Source organism: Schistocerca piceifrons, chromosome X (assembly GCF_021461385.2).
Source record: "Schistocerca piceifrons isolate TAMUIC-IGC-003096 chromosome X, iqSchPice1.1, whole genome shotgun sequence".
NCBI lineage: Eukaryota > Metazoa > Arthropoda > Insecta > Orthoptera > Acrididae > Schistocerca > Schistocerca piceifrons.
The window spans coordinates 235,293,164-235,312,257 of record NC_060149.1 but is presented as its reverse complement, the minus strand read 5'-3'; the positions used below and the strand labels follow the sequence as shown (position 1 = coordinate 235,312,257).

At 44.6% G+C, this 19,094-nt stretch overlaps 1 protein-coding gene across 1 annotated transcript in view; it reads right to left on the bottom strand.

Moving 5' to 3' along the window:
* Positions 1–19,094, bottom strand: part of LOC124722283 (serine/threonine-protein kinase NIM1) — a 498,280-nt gene that overhangs the window by 320,865 nt on the left and 158,321 nt on the right. The window contains exon 2 of the mRNA XM_047247469.1: positions 14,826–14,873. Coding sequence (XP_047103425.1) covers positions 14,826–14,844 — 19 coding nt within the window. The 5' untranslated portion in view covers positions 14,845–14,873. The remainder of the gene's footprint in view (positions 1–14,825; positions 14,874–19,094) is intronic.

The window sequence follows — 19,094 nt, the reverse complement described above, 5'->3', positions numbered from 1 at the left end:
TCAGTCCCCTAGAACTTAGAACTTAGAGAAAATCCCTGACCCCGCCGGGAAGGTGTTGAGAATGCTACATCAACATCGATTGCGCCCGTACCATATTTCTATGCACCAGGAATTGCATGGGGACGACTTTAACGTCGTGTACAGTTCTGCCACTGGGCACAAGAGAAATTACGGGACGATGGCAGATTTGTCTGCACGCGTTCTATTCAGCGACGAAGCGTCATTCACCAACAGCGGTAACGTAAACCGGCATAATATGCACTATTGGGTAACGGAAAATCCACGATGGCTGCGACAAGTGGAACATTAGCGACCTTGGCGGGTTAATGTATGGTGCGGCATTATGGGAGGAAGGATAATTGGCCTCCATTTTATCGATGGTAATCTAAATGGTGCAATGTATGCTGTTTTCCTACGTAATGTTCTACCGATGTTACTACAAGATGTTTCACTGCATGACAGAATGGCGATGTACTTCCAACATGATGGATGTCCGGCACATAGCTCGCGTGCGGTTGAAGCGGTATTGAATAGCATATTTCATGACAGGTGGATTGGTCGTCGAAACACCATACTATGGCCCGCACGTTCACCGGATCTGACGTCCCCGGATTTCTTTCTGTGGGGAAAGTTGAAGGATATTTGCTATCGTGATCCACCGACAACACCTGACAGCATGCGTCAGCGCACTGTCAATGCATGCGCGAACATTAAGGAAGGCGAACTACTCGCTGTTGAGAGGAATGTCGTTACACGTATTGCCAAATGCATTGAGGTTGACGGACATCATTTTGAGCATTTATTGCATTAATGTGGTATTTACAGGTAATCACGCTGTAACAGCATGCGTTCTCAGAAATGATAAGTTCACAAAGGTACATGTATCACATTGGAACAACCGAAATAAAATGTTCAAACGTACCTAAGTTCTGTATTTTAATTTAAAAAACCTACCTATTACCAACTGTTCGTCTAAAATTGTGAGCCATATGTTTGTGACTATTACAGCGCCATCTATCACAAAGCGAAAAATGTGGTCCATCTAAAACATTCATATTTCTTTACGTACTACACGAATATGTAATAAAAATGGGGGTTCCTAATTTAAAAAACGCAGCGCCATCTAGCGGGCCAACCATAGTGCCATCTGGTTTCCCCCTTCAAGCTGTACAAGTTTCGTTCTTTGTAGTTTTTTCGTTTGACGCTTATTTCGTGAGATACTTGGCCCGGTCACGATGAATGGACCAACCTGTATGCTCCAGAAGGTCTGAAGATGGCTAATGCCAAAACCTTTACCAATAGTACAGTGCGCATGCGCTCAGTAACTAAAAATACCTGTAATAGACTTTAAGATGCATTTCCAATTTTACTGTCCTCAACATCCAGGGGACAGGAAACTCTAATGTGTGACTGTCGCTCGTGGCAATAACGATACTAGTCATTAGTTTGTTTCCAAAAATTATGAATTCTTAATGTGTGTTCCATCTGTAATACTGAAGTTCATTTCGTACTCTTTCTCACCACAGTATGTTAACAGGATAACTGTGCTATGTGGGTGGCTGTGATTAGAGATTATAGAATTTTATTTGTAGTTTATGACCCTTCATACACGTGAAAGAGTACATTCTTATGCCAGGTAACTGTTGTGGAAAGCTAACAGTGAAAGGGAACTTTACTAAAGTTATGACGATCTGAAATTGATTTGTAAGAGCTTCAGTCCCCGGTTCGGTTGTCGGCTACAGGTTACCTTAAGTCTAGATATTTTTCTGAGGTTAAGCATCAAGTTCAGATACTGACAGAAATGCAATCGGTTCTTCCGTGTACTCGCACATAATTACCCGTCGGTTACTACACAAACGTTCCGCACGCTCTCAAAAACATTCGGCGCTTCGGAGCAACTGTTTGACGAAAGCATTTTGTGGCGGAACGCGGTGGATCGATGAATCGACGCGGAGAACTTCAAGGGCGTGACGCTGGTCTCAGCATCTGTTCTCCTTTCGATCTAGTGATAGAAATGAAACAACAGAGTAATCCGTGGTCCAAAGTCAACATCAAAAGCTATAGTATGTAGCTTATCGCACTCCAGCATATCGAATCTAAAAAGTCGTTCCCACGACGTTTCAAGACTTAGCCATATTTGACCGAATTAGACAGAGATTATCTTTTTCCGAAAGGAGCTTGACTGTGACTGCTGGCCTCTTGTTTTCTGGAATAGCTACGTTTCTTAAGTTTCTGTGGAACTCAGTATTTTAGACCTGACATAAATAACTGACTGCAAGTAATCTAAACTAAATCGGGTGATGTATAATCGAAGCGAAATTTGATTTCCGATTACGTCATGCACATGGAGTTTATATGTAATCTATTATACAATTCGTAACAGAATTTAGAACTCCTTTAAAGCAAGATTTATACGTAATTCTTTTAAATTTGCTTCAGTATCTCCAACATCTCACCTATCTTATCTTATGTTACTGGATTGTAGTAATGTGCTGCATTTGAGAAAAGGAACACTGATTCGAATTAAAGCATAGATGTCGGCTGACAAGGGCAGTATGAATTGAAGCAGAGATTCCTTTAACACTGATTTCTTCAACAGTGCTCTATTTAGTAAAGAGTTAGATTCGTAACACGTCAGACCAGCTTACTTTGGTAGAACGGAGGGCAGACGCACTGCATGACATACTGCATCTCTGATGCGACATCACTGGGTCTGGGAAGAATGTAGGCTACTTCAGCTATTTTTATAAGTAAATACGCATCATGTATGCAGTTACCTGTATCGCTTGTAAAACAAAACGGACAGCTACTGAAAACAAAACGTTGGTGACGCAGCGGTTTGGTGCTATCGTCTACAAATCAAGAGGCTAACAGTTTTCTTTTGAGATGGGAATCATGATACCTCTCACCGAAAATTATAAAGCCACATAACGTGTATCGTAGTATATTATCATAGGTTCTTAAGCTACCGTACATTTGAAGTTCAGTGTAACTGTTACGCTACGCGACCAAAGCTATAGAGTCGGCGAAAGAAGACACCTGAGGGTTGCAATGGGCTTGGCTTGGCTGTTTCACGAGTCTACCTCAACCACTCACTTTACGTGATACTGTATAAGTATCTACACACATCAAAAAAGTTTTGCATCACCTCGGTTCCGAGAGTTCTGGAACCTGTACAGAAAATTGGAATAGAGATCAACTTAAACATCATTTCCGCCCTCTTTATTACTCATGAAAACCACACATTGTATGTTGTACCACCATACAGATAGATCTTCAGAGGTGGTGATTCAGATTGCTGTACATATCGGTACCTCTAATACCCAGTATCACGTCCTCTTGCAGTGATCCATGCCGGTATTCGTCGTGACATACTGTCCACAAGTTCATCTAGGCATTGTTGGTCCAGATTGTCCCACTCCTCAACGGCGATTCGGCGTACATCCCTCAGAGTGGTTAGTGGGACACGTCGTCCGTAAGCAGCCCTTTTCAATCTATCCCAGACATGTTCGATAGCGTTCATGTCTGGAGAACATGCTGGCCACTCTAGTAGAAGGATGTCGTTACCCTGAAGGAAGTCATTCACGAGATGTGCACGATGGGTCCGCGAACTGTCGTTCATGGAGACCAGTGCCTCACCACTATGCTGCCGATATGATTGCACCATCGGTCGGAGGATGGCATTCACGTATCGTATAGCCGTTACGGCGCCTTCCATGACCATCAGTGGCGTACGTCGGCCCCACATAATGCCACCCTAAAACAGAAGAGAACCTCCACCTTGCTGCACTCGCTGGACAGTGTGTCTAAGGCGTTCAGCTTGACCGGGTTGACTCCAGACACGTCTCCGACGATTTTCTGGTTGAAGGCATATGCAACACTCATCGGTGAAGAAAACGTGATGCCAGTCCTGAGCGGTCCATTCGGCATGTTGTTGGGCCCATCTCGACCACGCTACATGGTATCGTGGTTGCAAATATGGATCTCGTCATGGACGTCGGGAGTGAAGTTGCGCATCATGCAGACTATTGCGCACAGTTTGAGTCGTAACACGACGTCCTGTGGCTGCACGAAAAGCATTATTCCACATGGTAGCGTTGCTGTCAGGGTTCCTCCGAGCCGTAATCTGTAGGTAGCGGTCATCCACTGGAATAATAGCCCTTGGGCGGCCTGAGCGAGGCATGTCATCGACAATTCCTGTCTTTTTGTACCTCCTCCATGTCCGAACAACATCGCTTTGGTTCACTCCGAGACACTTCACTTGTTGCGAGCCATTACGATCGAACCGCGGTACTGACCGTTTAGGCATGGTTGAACTGCAGACAACACGTGCCGTGTACCTCCTTCCTGGTGGAATGATTAGAACTGATCGGCTGTCGGACCCTCTCCGTCTAATAGGCGCTGCTCATGCATGGTTGTTTACATATTTGGGCGGCTTTAGTGACATCTCTGCACAGTCAAAGGGGTAGTGTCTGTGATGCAATATCCACCGTCAACGTCTGTCTTCAGGCGCTCTCGGAACTGGGCTGAAGCAATACTTTTTTTGATGTAGGTATAACAACACGTCATTGTTGTGACACCTGTATATATTGTTCTATATAGTTCTTAAAACTAAACAGTATTTATAACAAACTCTAAATTGTCAATATTTAATTCAGGTTTTATTCGAAAATTGTTTGTTTGCAACGTGAAACAGAGAGGTGTTGTAAAAAAAATTTAAAAAATGCAGATTTATCATATAGCGCTAGAAAACTTAATTTCCAGAAAAAAGGTAAAATTTAAAGAAGAACGCAAAGGGAAACATATAAAACATCAATTCAATACTTTGTCGAGCTTATATAAAACTTATTTCTATTATTCATAAACAATTTTTGCACTTATCAGCAATAACAGGAAACTCTTGCCCTTGGTCATGAAGAAGAACGTTCTATTGAGTACAAATTCACAATAATGCTACAGATTTTTTTGTGTGTGTGCATGTGTGCTGTACATGCATCAAAAGTAATTGCTTTCGTTATAGAAATGCGATTTTTGCTTATAAAATCCTTTTTATATTTCATAAGTATACACAAAATAAACAATGGACTAACAATGAACGATGTGCGTTTCTAATTTTTGCAAAGTTAACAACGAAACAACAGAAATCGAAGAGAAGTCTTCAGCTCGCAATCTGTCTCTTACACATTCTATTATCTTTGTTTGCCTGCCAGTGCAACCATTACTACCGAGAATCCTCCTATGTCTTTCGTTACTCATGTACGGTACCAAAACCACCGAACTTGTTCTACTAAGCTAATGCACACGTACGAGGAACTGACATACGCAGTCCAGCACATTACTAAGACCACGGACTATGTCCGACGTCAGCGTGCAATAACCAGCCACAGACGGCTGGTAACAGCACCAGCAGTAGACGGTATATAGAGGGTGTCGGTGGAACAACGACGGCATCCCAAACATACTACTCAGAAATCTGCCTCCGGAACTTCATCTTCATCTGGAGGATATTTTCAACCAGATTCTTGTTTCGGGACTCTGTCCTTACGTATGGAAAAATGCGGAAGTGGTGGCCATCCCGAAGTAGGACAAAGACCCCCGGTTACCGTCTACCTACAGGCCCATAAGCCTTCTACCATCTCTCTCGAAGGTATTCGAGCGGCTATATGCGAAGCGTCTTCTTCGAGACGTCAACCAGGAACATCTTCTCCCTGATGAGCGGTTCGGGTTCCGTGGCTGCCACGCCACGTCCCACCAGTTGCTCCGTCTCGTGGAGCATGCGATGAGGGCATTGGAGACGAGGGAATACCTTGGCGCAGTGTTCCTAGATGTCTCCCGTGCCTTTGACTCTGTGCGCTGCGATGGCCCCTGGACAAGTTAATTGTGCACGGGGTGTCGACGTCGCAGAGTCCTCCTGAGGTCATACCTCTCTGGCAGGACGTTCCACGTCCAGGCAGACCATGGTACGTCCACCGTCAGGCCCATCAGTGCTGGTTTGCCGCAGGGGTCCGTACTTGTCCTCCTGCTTTACTCTCTTTTCACGGCTGATGCACCGCGAGTGGACAGAGTTCGTCCTCTATGCTGACGATACTGCTCTGCTCACTCGCAGTATAAATGTGCATCACATGGGACGCCGCCTCTAGCAAGGCTGTGAAGCACTTGGTGCTTGGGCCACGAGGTAGCGTCGTAAGTTTAATGCAGGGAAGAGTCAGGCAGCTACCTTCACAGAGCGGAAGATACCGCCTAATGTGGAATCCCTACACATCGCGGGAGGCCCCATCCCGTGGTCAAAAACTGCCACATATCTCGGTGAGCGATTGTACCAGCAGCTCACCTGGGTCCCACATATCTTATGGGTGAAGAGCAGTGCCATAGGGAGACTTCGCGTCCTATACACCCCGCTAAATCAGGAGTCGACCTTGTCTCTCCACCACGCTGTATCTAACACTGGTGCGTCCAGTGTTGGAGTAAGCGGCCGTGGTGTGGGGCAATGCAGCCGACTCCTGGGATACTCTGCCTCTAATGGGTCCAAATCAGGGCGCTTAGGCTCGTGCTGCTCTTCCCCCGGTTTTACCCCTCTCATTTCCTCCATGAGGATACTGGCGTTCTGCCACTGCGTGACCGTTTTCGGGTTACGGCACGTCACTTCCCAACACTCCCAGGGGACACCCCCATCACTAGAGAGGACCCCCATGGCCGATAGGACACTCCCCCTCCCACACAAAGTTAGGTGCTGTAGGCATAGCACGCAAGTGCTTATCCTGCCCCCACTCGTGCCTTAGGTCGGAACTTTAGTCAGCCAGTCAGCCAGCCAGCAACGGAAACAGTCCAGACGTTGTCTTAATGCGGAAACGGAGCGATTTATCTGTCGGCCAAAAGGGCGTTATTATTGGCTTTCTAGCCAAGAGTGAAGAGTGGAATCATTCCCGAAATGGCTAAGTCTTTAAACTGTTCCCGTATCGCCGTGGTTAAAGTATGCCGAGCATGGCAAATCGGCGCCATCAAAGCTGGCGCCGTGACAACTGTGGTGCACCACGGTTCATAAACGATAGGGGTGAACGACGGCTGCAGAGAATTATACGGATGAAACAACGTGCAACTACAGAGTAATTAACCGCCCAGATGAAATAAGGGGCTACCAGCAATATATCCTCAACGAGCGTTCACCAAACATTGCTGCGAATGGGCCCCCACAGCAGGTGCCTGTTTCATGCACCCGGGCTGACTGCTGTCCATTGGAGACGAAGGCTGGAATTTGCTCGCCAGTACTGCAACTGGATGCTACTGGTGGCCTTTTCAGATGAATCACGTTTTACTCTACATTGGAGAGATGGTCGTTGGAGTATATTGGCCTACCACAATAGTCGGAAGCGTCCAGGCTGCAGGAGTGAGCGTTATGATCTGGGTAGTGTTTTCGTGGCATTCTCTGTATGATTTCGTCATTCTGGAAGGCGCAATGCATAAATAATAAACGTCTATCGATGGGCCCCATGTCCAGCCCCAAACACAGTTTGTTATTTCCTCGGCACTGTGGCACCTAGCAGCAGAGTAATGCAACGTGTCACACAAAAAAATTTTGAAAATTTGTGGTAAGGTACTATGGGACCAAACTGCTGAGGACGTCGGTCCCTAGGCCTACACACTACTTAAACTAACTTAAACTAGCTTACATTAAGAACAACACACACACACCCATGCCCGAGGGAGGATTCGAACCTCCGTCGGGGGCAGCCGCGCGAACCGTGACAAGGCGCCTAGACTGCACGGCTACTCCGCGCGGCAAATGTGTCACACAGCTCTCAGTGCACGATTCGAAGAGCACCAGGATCAGTTTACCGTACTTCCTTGGCCACCAAACTCACCGGATTTAAGCGCAGTCGAGAAACTGTGGGACCATCGCGATCAGGCTGTTCGTGCTCAACCGAGAGATCTACGGCAGCTGGCCACAGCATGGCTCCACATCCCTGTCGGTATCTTCTGGAACCCGACTGACCTTCTTCCTTCACGACTAGCAGTGATCCACGATTCAGAACGCTATTATTCCGTCTTTTGACGGATGGTCACATTAATATGATTGGACTGTGTAGAATTTTCACTGGTTTAAGGAACTTTTAGTATCTGTTGACCATTCTCCTATTAACAAACACTAAGAGCCCAACAGCAGAGGATATCAATTAAATATTTTAAAACAGCAGTTATTTGGGAATGGAAGTGGAAAATGTTCCAAGTGCCAAGTCTCACACCTGCCAGGAGAACCGCAAGGCTATGTACCTATTCTTATTCGTAGCTTATTTGTATCCAAAATACTGAGAAGCTATTCTGATTCCACATATTTATGCTGCCCACCTCATTGATACAAAAAATAATAAATTTGAAAATAAATAGTTTATTAATAACGTTCTAAGTGCCAGACCAGGAAACTGACTGGTTCTAAGTGTCAGTAAGAAAGTTCTTGCTCAAACTGTCATTAATACAGAGGAACTATGGTTTATTTGAGATAATACAAGTACAAAAATACCCCAAAATTATTTAACTTATATAACTTTAGTCGACAAAAGATTTCTCATTTATTTTTTACAAGAGAATAATAAAATAAAGTTCATGAAAAAAATCTCTTAGTAATGGCTTCTGTTCCCTACATGGTTCCATTCTTGGGATCAGATGTTGAAAAAGAAATAATTCAAAAGCGAAGATCCCTTAAAGAGCTTCCGACGCTTTCTGCTAGATCATTTATATATATTGCAAACAGCAACGTCCCATCATGCTTCCCAGTGGTATTCCGGATATTACCATTACATCTGTCGATTTAGTTCCGTTAAGAACGACGTGTTGAGTACTGTCTGCAAGAAAGTTTTGAATCCAATCGCAGGTCTGCTCCGATACTCTGTAAGCTCTTTAGAATCAAAGAAATCAGGTGTATGTACCAGAACGGCATTTGAACTCCTGAGGGAATCACTTCTCAGCACAAAGACCATGCACCTTCTAGTAATGAATATCTGAAACACATGCTCCACACTGACACTTAGAACAATTCTAGGAACATACAGCAGACAACCTAGAACCCAATAACACTGAAAACTAGTTCTTTTATGGGACTTTGAACATTTTCCATTTCTACCCTTCACTTGGCGACAATGTCCTTTTATTCAGCGGTTTAACTGAGTTAAACCAGTAGAAGACAATGCTGTTTTGTACGTGAATGCTCATATAACGAAAACATTTTCAGAATAACACTTTTACATTCATTCAATGCTGTTTCGTACCTGAACGCTCAAAATAACATTTTCAGAATAACACTTTTACATTTGTTCTACCATACTATATTTGTTATGTCACTATTATTAACTTCCCTATTCTATTAATCTTCCCTTAGTAATAAATTGCTATCTATCTATCTGTCTATCTATCAATCTATCTATCTATCGCTTGAGCCTTGTCCCGCAGTTACGCAGGGTCAGCCATCGTTAGTCGGATTTGGCATGTTAATGGTTAAGGGGTGGCCGGATGCCCTTCCTGCCGCCACCCTGTACCCCCGGGACGGAATTAGTGTACCCCAACTGTCTGCGTCGAGTGTAATCCGTGGAATAGTGCGAGCCATGTAACTGAGGCGGAACATGGGGACCAGCCCGGTATTCACCTACCGGGATGTGGAAAATCGCCTAAAAACTACATCCAGGCTGGCCGGAACATCGGCCTTCGTCGTTAATCAGCCGGCCGAATTCGATTCGGGGGCGCGCGCCTACCAGAGTCCAGGAAGCAGCGCGTTAGCGCTCTCGGCTACCCTAGCGGGTCCTTAGTAATAAATTACTGCCACTATAGAATTAAAAGTTTTTCATGATGGTACATCACATCTCTTTCTAGTGTTCAGTTATCCAGAAGTTCGTTCTCTTGGTGAATCACAAACACAGGACGTTTCAATATTTCAGACGTGCGATAGACGACCCTTAATTCCTGTACATCCGAGCTTCAGATGTACGGTTCCTCAGCAGCTAATGTGCCTTAGACACTGCCCAGTTCCGTTAGTGTGACTACCTGTCATAAGCCTGAATAACAACTTTCGCAGCGCAGCCCACCGCGAGACCTGCAGAAAGAGGGTCAGTAAGGTTCTTAAAGGTACCGACAGGGATATGGAGAAATCCTGACTGCAGTGCTGTGGCCAGCTTCGCTAGGTCTCTCGGCTGAGAATCCATGGCAAGAACAGCCCGATCGAGGTGATCCCACAGATTCTAAATTGGGTTTGCATCCGGGTAGTTTGCTGGCCAGGGGATTGCGGTTAACTCATCCTGGTGCTCTGCGAGCTGCGTGACATGTTGCATTGTCCTGTTGGTAGATGCTATCGTGCAAAGGAAAAACAATCTGCACATAAGGTTGGACATGAACCCCAACGATATATGCATACCTGGGTCAATCCATGATGCCTTCCAGAATGACAAGATCACTCAGGAAATTCCACGAAAGCATTATCTAGACCATGAGGCTGCATTCTGTGGCCTGAGTCCTCCCGATGATTGTTGCACGGTGTTTTCTTTCAGTCAGATGAAACATAAAACGTCATTCATTCGAAAATGCCACCTTTCGCGATTTAGCGGACGTCCAGCTGCGGTACTTGGGTGCAAATTCCAGCCTTTTGTCGCCAATGAACAGCAGTCAGCATGGTACACGCCCCTACGCAGCAACATTCGCTGAACGGTCGCTGAGGAAACACTGTTGACAGCCCCTTGGCTCGTCTGGGTGGTCAGCTGCACATTTATTCGCCTGTACTTCATATCTGCAGCGGTCGTCAACCCCTGTCATCTATGACCCGTGGTGCACCACCGTTGCCTCGGCGCCGTTTTTGGACAGCGCCATTTTGCCATGCATGGTATACTTCACCCACAGAGGCAAGCGAACAGCTTACAAATTTAGCCGTAACGGAAACGCTTCCACCCTTGGCCCCAAAGTCAATGCTCATGCCCTTTTGGCCGTCAGATAAATCGCTCATGTTTCCGCATTACAACGTGTGGACTGTTTCAGCGTCCCCCCCGACACCCTTTATATACCGTCTACTGCTGGTGCTGCCACCTGCCGTCTGTGAGTGTTTATTGCACGTTGACGTCGAACATAGAGGGTGGTTACATTTATTTTACTGCACTGTGTACCTAATCATTTCACTCTCATCATATTCATCAGTTACACGTAATCAGTGTCAGTGAGTAAACGCATTACTGTGATTCCAATAGCATCTCACAACGTAAGAAGAAAGGAGAAATTTTCTTGTAATTCTTGTGTTGCAATAACATATGTTAGATTAAATTGTTATCCTTAAAAGTAATTTAATACATTGCCTGACAAGTAGTGAAGCACCCAGAAGATATGGCCAGATATCGACGTAACTATTGGTGGGTATTTAAATCATTAGAGTTGTATGTCTCTGCGACTGATAGAACTTCCACCAGAGTCTATTAGTTATGCTCGAGTTTTGGGCTGTTACGAAGCCTGGTAGCGTATATAAGAGGCATGAACATGCTCAGATGTTGAGTGATCACTGTGAAGGACACGGAAATGCAACGTAACCGTGGGAGACAGCGTTATCAACATCTAAAAGGGGTCTGATTGTGGGTCCCCATTTGGCCAGCTGGTCGAATCGTGCAGTATCCAGAATTGTGGAGCATTGCCGGCCGGAGTGGCCAAGCGGTTCTAGGCGCTGCAGTCTGGAACCGCGCGACCGCTACGGTCGCAGGTTCGAATCCTGCCTCGGGAATGGATGTGTGTGATGTCCTTAGGTTAGTTAGGTTTAAGTAGTTCTAAGTTCTAGGGGACTGATGACCTCAGTAGTTAAGTCCCATAGTGCTCAGAGCCATTTGAACCATTTTTGTGGAGCATTCTAATTGGACAGTGGCCTGGTATTGAACAGTATGGGAAGGTGACACCATTAAAAGCATACTCGTTGTCAAGGTTCCGGTCAACAACGTCTGACCACCACAAGGGCAGAAAGCCGTACTGTACACCCATCAAGCAAACTGTAGCTTCTTCGCGTCTGCAATTGCTATCCCAGAACTGATAATGGACTGTCTACATCATTCTGTGTCAACACGCACCATTGATCAGCGACTAGCAGCAGCCGGACCAGGGAATTACCGTCCCATGCGTAGGCTGCCGTTGAGGCCATTAAAAGCAACGGCTGCGACTGGAGTGGTTCAGTGACTGGGAAGTATGGACTGCTGACCAATAGCGCCATATTGCGTTCACGGATGAAACGCGGTTCTTCACTACACTTGATTACCATTGTGGTGAGGATGGCTGCGGCCTCCTTGTGAAGGCCCCATTCTTCCAATGTTTTGGACAGGCACAGCGGTGCTATTCCATCGTGTGGGCCGCAATCAGGTACGACTTCATGTCATGGCTGGTAGTGCTTGTGGGAACTCTGAAGACACAACGGTACGTCACGCACAGTCTGCGTCCTCATGTATTCCCCCTTATGTGGCAGTATCATGACGATATTTTTCAACAGGACACTGCACGTCCATATAAGTCACGTGTCTCGAACAATCAGCGTGGTGTTGAGGTACTCTCATGGCCGCGAAAAACATGTGTGGTACTAACTCCAACGTCAGCTCCGCCCCACTTCATTATCCAGGATATCAAGGACCAATTACGGTACAACATTTGCGGAACAGCTTGCTTGAGGAAAGGATACTACCGTCTTTTCACAGTTCTCCCAATCAAATCAGAGCATGCCTCCAGGCCATAGGGGATGCAACATCATACAGATAAGTGGGCTCATACTGCGTAGTTCTCTGTAAATTTGACCCAGTGTTGTAATCAATGAAATAACATCATATATCCTCTCAGCCCGTGCTGTTTCATTTCTTTGCCTCCTGCTGGGTGCTTCACATTTTTGCAAGACAGTGCATTTCTTAGTCGATATAACCTGGCCACGCTTATTAACAAAGTAAACCTCTATCAGTTTCAGTGAAAGCTGTAGGTGTAGTACACACAGGGTTTTATGGGTATAAGTGCAGATATTTTTATTGCTGACTGGCGGCAGCGCACTGAACAACATTAGATCATTATTTACTTAATTTTCAGACTAACAATTAGAAATAGTATATTTTCAGCTTGGTTGGTGCCTCCAAGTTTGGGAAGAGCAACCCATTATGCTTATTTTCCCCTGAGCAGCATGTCAGCTGTTAAAGTGTGCACGCATAGGCGCAAAACAGACTAACTAGACTAACTAGACTAATAAGTGTAGTCCACTTGGTGCAGTAACGACCAAGGAGAAAACGTTAGGTAGTAAATTACACTACTGGACATTAAAATTGCTACACCACGAAGATGACGTGCTACAGACGCGAAATTTAACCGACAGGAAGAAGATTCTGTGATATACAAATGATTGGCTTTTCAGGCTGGTGCCGGTGGCGACACCTACAACGTGCCGACATGAGAAAAGTTTCCAACAGATTTCTCATACACAAACAGCAGTTGACCGGCGTTGCCTGGTGAAACGTTGTTGTGATGCCTCGTGTAAGGAGGAGAAATGCGTACCATAACGTTTCCGACTTTGATAAAGGTCGGATTGTAGTCTATCGCTATTGCGCTCTGTTGTATCGCGACATTGCTACACGCGTTGGTCGAGATCCAATGACTGTTAGCAGAATATGGAATCGATAGGTTCAGGAGGGTAATACGGAAAGCCGTGCTGGATCCCAACGGCCTCGTATCACTAGCAGTCGAGATGACAGGCATCTTATCCGAATGGCTGTAACGGATCGTGCAGCCACGTCTCGATCCCTGAGTCAACAGATGGGGACGTTTGCAAGACAACAACCATCTGCACGAACAGTTTGACGACGTTTGCAGCAGCATGGACTATCAGCTCGGAGACCATGGCTGCGGTTACCCTTGACGCTGCATCACAGACAGGAGCGCCTGCGATGATGTACTCAACGACGAACCTGGGTGCACGAACGGCAAAACGTCATTTGTCGGATGAATCCAGGTTCTGTTTACAGCATCATGATGGTCACATCCGTGTTTGGCGACATCGCGGTGAACGCACATTGGAAGGATGTATTCGTCATCACCATACTGCCGTATCACCCGGCGTGATGGTATGGGGTGCCATTGGTTACACATCTCGGTCACTTCTTGTTCGCATTGACGGCAATTAGAACAGTGGACGTTACATTTCAGATGTGTTACGACCCGTGGCTCTACCATTCATTCGATCTCTGCGAAACCCTACATTTCAGCAGGATAATGCACGACCGCATGTTGCAGGTCCTGTACGGGCCTTTCTGGATACAGAAAATGTTCAACTGCTGCCCTGGCCAGCACATCCTCCAGATCCCTCACCAATTGAAAACGTCTGGTCAATGGTGGCCGAGCAACTGGCTCGTCACAATACGCCAGTCACTACTCTTGATGAGCTGTGGTATCGTGTTGAAGCTGCATGGGCAGCTGTACCTGTCCACTCCATCCAAGCTCTTTTTGACTCAATGCCAGGCGTATCAAGGCCGTTATTACGGCCATAGGTGGTTGTTCTGGGTACTGATTTCTCAGGATCTATGCACAAAAATTGCGTGAAAATGTAGTCCCATGTCAGTTCTAGTATAATATATTTGTCCAATGAATACCCGTTTATCATCTGCATTTCTTCTTGGTGTAGCAATTTTAATGGCTAGTAGTGTATATAACTTGGTAGCACGAAGACTGTTAGATGCAGAGAAAAGAAACACTGAGGAGGATACACATTAAGGTAGCAATGATCACAATATCTACACTTATACCCCTAACACCTCCTATATTACGAAAATGGCTATAAGAAAAATAAATTTGGAAAATACCTGGAATGAAATCGGACATGCGAGTAGCTACATCGGTGAGAACGCCATCTGGAACAACAGGAAAGGCACGTGAAACATAGTTGATTTAACAGAAACTGCAGAATAAAGATTTTATATAACATTAGCAGTGCACTTCATATAGGCTCCAAGCTTAATATAAAAATGCAGTCAGGGAACACAGAAAGAAACTAGTCTAATCTACGTAAAATTGAAAAGTATTAGACACAGATGAGCACACGAAAGAAAACTAAAATTTGTGACCATGTTTCAATCGGAAAATCACTAAATACACATTAGCGGAAAACTTCTACTATCTATCGCGACCAGTCATACACACAACCTAACGTAAAATTAAGTAATAAAATAATTCGCTGATTGTGGAACAAAGTGCCAAAATATGTTTAGGTGGAAAGGAGAATGCGTGATTCGTCCAAGGCTATGACCTGACAAAGTCAGTCATTGCATAGATGACATCGTTTGATCCACTGACTCTCAGCAGGAATATAACATTTACTAACCCACGAGACCTTTATTGCTTTCACAGATCACAGGAAGGTCATATGATTGCCATAAACGGCAGACATATTCTGCATCTTTGTCTGTACTCTGCAAGCCGCCTTACGGTGTGTGGCGGAGGGTACGTAGTGTACCACTGGCACTTACCCCTTTTCCTGATCCAGTCTCATATAGTTCGTGCGAAGAACAATTGCTGATACGCCTCTGCCTCGGCTCGAATCTCTCGAATTTTATCTTCATGGTCGTTGCGCGAGATATACGTAGGAGGAAGCAATATGTTGATTGAATCTTCTAGGAACGTAGAGTCTCGGAATTTTAACAGCAGACCATACCGTGATGAGGAACACCTCTCTTGAAGCGTCTGCTGCTGGAGGTGGCAGAGCATCTCCTTGACACTTTCGCCCTTACTAACTGTACATGTAACGAAACGTGCCGCTCTTCTTTACATCTTCCCCGTTTCCTCTGTCAATCTCATCTGGTACAGATCCCAGGCTGACAAGGAATATTCAGTTATTGGTAGAAATACCGTTTTCTAAGCTACTGCTTTTGTTGGTGGACTACATCTCCTGGGGGTTCTTCCAGTGACTCTCAGCTGGCATTTGACTAGCCCGCGATTAATTTTACGTAGTGGTTCCAGTTCAAATCAGTCCGTCCCCTTAGTCCTACACGTTTTATGGCAGTAACTGCTTCGGGTGATTGTTCTCCAACTGTGTAATTATACAATAAAGATTCTTTCCGTCTATGTATTCACAATAATTTAAATGTATTTATTTTGAAGGTGAGTTGCCTCTCCCTGCAGCAAGCGTCGATCCTCAACAGGTCTTCCTGCATTTCGCTACAATTTCCTGTCGTTGCGACTTCTCTGCATGCAACAGAATTATCCGCGAAAAGTCTCACGGAATTTCCGACTTCATCTGCATATTATATATACTGTGAAAAGTAGTGGTCCTGTATCACTCCCTTGTTTCACGCCCGACTTCCCCTTGCGTCTAAAGACTTCTGTCCGTTCAGAGTGACATGCTATGATCTGTTTGGTAGAAACTCTTCAGTCCAATCACCCAGATGGTATGAAAATTCGTACACTCGAATTCTGTTCATTAGGCTGTGGTGCGAAACTGTACGGGACGCCTTCAGGAAGACAAGGGCCTGAGCATCTGCCTGGGCGCCGGTGTCTATTGCTTTCTGGATCTCGTGGACGGAGAGAGTGAGAGCTAACTGGGTTTCACTAGCTGTTTTCGGAAACCATTTCGTTTGCTACGCAGGATATTTTCGGTCTCCAGTAATGTTATAATCACGAGCATAAAACGTGCTCCGAAACTCTGTAACAGACTGGCGTCAGAGAGATACAGGCCTATAGTTTTGTGCGTCTGTTCGACGACAAGTATTGGAAACTGAAATGACCTGTCCTTTTTTTCCAATCATTAGGTACGCTTCGATCCTCTAGGGCCTACAGCACACTGCAGCTAGAAGAGCGGCAAGTTCTTTCGTATATTCATGTCCAGTGGCCTTTCCTCTGTTGAGGGACTTCAGTTGCTCTCTTTGTCTGTGACTCAAACAAGTCATGTGACACCTAATCAGCGATAAAAATAACGCACCAGCTGTACACAGGAACAAAGACTGAATTTTTCGGTTGATACTGTGATGGTAACATCGGCGTTGGAGCCCAGACGACAACGTATCAGTTCGCTACAATTTCGTGTGTACCGTCCGTCCCTGAAAAACAGTAATATGGTTTAAAAAGTCAAGAGCTGTAACGCTGTCATCTCTCGTCTTTCATAAAGGAAGGAAATATCGTTGCAATATATTGGGCAAGCCTCGAGTTCTCCTTTTCTACCTCTTTTTATTTCACACGAAGTGATATCACAATAAGATGACTGTCGTACAACTTTTATCATCCAATAGACCATACAGTGTACTGAAACTATTCTGTCGTCTCTGAGGCCTCCAAAAATAGGCCCTTTTTTAATTTATCAGAGATGTAAAACGTTAGTGACATCTGCAACGTTGGTCAAACTTCAGATACTGTAATGCTGATATTTATAGTTCCAAAGTCAACAGTTTCTGTTTCAGAAGCATTTGTTCCTCTAAATTGTGCGTCTTGTCTGAAAATTTTCAGCATGTTTCAGTTTTGGAAGAAGGGTGACAAATTATATCTTTGAGTCGTGACGTATAGTATATCTACTCTGATTGTATGGGCTGTTGTTAGTTGCCTGCGACAGTCAAAATCCCGGTTTAAGTTTTGGAGTAACAAACAACTTTAATTAGTCAAAAAATTCAAAGGTCCATTTCAGCTTAAATGGTAAATCACTCTTAGTAGTAAACTTTCAAATCGTGATGGATTACTAAAATTTCGAACAAAGGTGGATTTTCAGCTAACTTGCTCAGCAGTGTATTTCAAAGACAATGTGTGAATAGATGTTCCGGAAAGATAAGAAGCAACGGAAAAAAAGTGACAAGAAGTTGATGTCAGTGAAAATTTCATTGCTTGACAATGAGTCTCATTTGGAATTTACGTATTTCGAATAAAATGCTAAAAATTTTACGTAAAGCTTTGAGATGATCTCCTTCGTTTGTTTGTACTCTGGCATTATGAACAGCTTATAATTTATAAATGTCGTCTTGAGAATTTGTGTCGTGAGTCTCCTATTCGCTTCCCCCGGTCAGTACTCAACCTGAAATTGTTTTAGCTTCTGTCTTATTATGACCATGTGGTACTCCCTTGCCGGTCTTTCTCACAACGCAACTGCAGCATGTTTTCATCTGTCGAGTAACTAATCTGTCAAAGTGTAATATGTTGCCAATTCTATCTTCCACAGGAACAACTCTTAAGGATTTTTTGTGGGAAAGACTTGCACACTGCAGTTTCTGCAGCGAATTTTCATATCTCGTCGCCAAGGAAGTGGTTGAATACGGAACATAAGCTCTAAATAGAGGAGACGGGAAGGAAACAGGCCGTCTGTTTTCAAAGAAACTAAATCTGGATGAGTGATTGCAGTCTTATGCCGTGTCATGCCAGAATAAAATCTTCTAGACTTTCAATTTGGGTGGCTGGAGGAGAATTTGTACATCGCTAGGCCAGATTGCTAGTCTATTGCCTTAATCACCATCACTTTAGTTGTTGCGAATTACTGATCTGGAAAGCTGTCTAGATATTTAGGGGGTCATCGGCAAATACTTTATATTTCATATGGTAGACTTCCAGTGTCATTACAGAAAGCTCTTAGAATCGCAGTTACACAGAAAACAGAGATATTACTTTTCAACATAACGCAGAGGTTGGTTAAAAATTTCGAACCTCGTTTTTATTAAACAAATGTATTTTGAAATATATTTTGGTAATTCGGATAAAACATTTCCTTGAATGAAGTGAACAGGTTGACAGTCGGCTCAGCGACTTCGAGATTTCTCTCTCTCTCTCTCTCTCTCTCTCTCTCTCTGTCTCTCTCCGTCTGTCTCTATTTCGCTCCACCTCTCACAGAAAATGGATAACTGTTGTGAAGTCATCATTCACGTGAACCGCTAACAGACAGTTAACAGAAATTCAGATTAAATTTTATTGCTCCGGTTGTTACCTAATCTCCCTGTGATGAAACACAATAGAGAATTTTCGAAACGAAATGCTGGAAACGAGTTGTAAAATAATTAGCTTTCCACAGATAGCGCTCAGAACTGAGTTTGTTTCCGAGCGGTGGCAGCAGAGTTAAAAATATCACGGTGTTCATCATTTATGAAGTAAAGACTTCACGCAAAGCG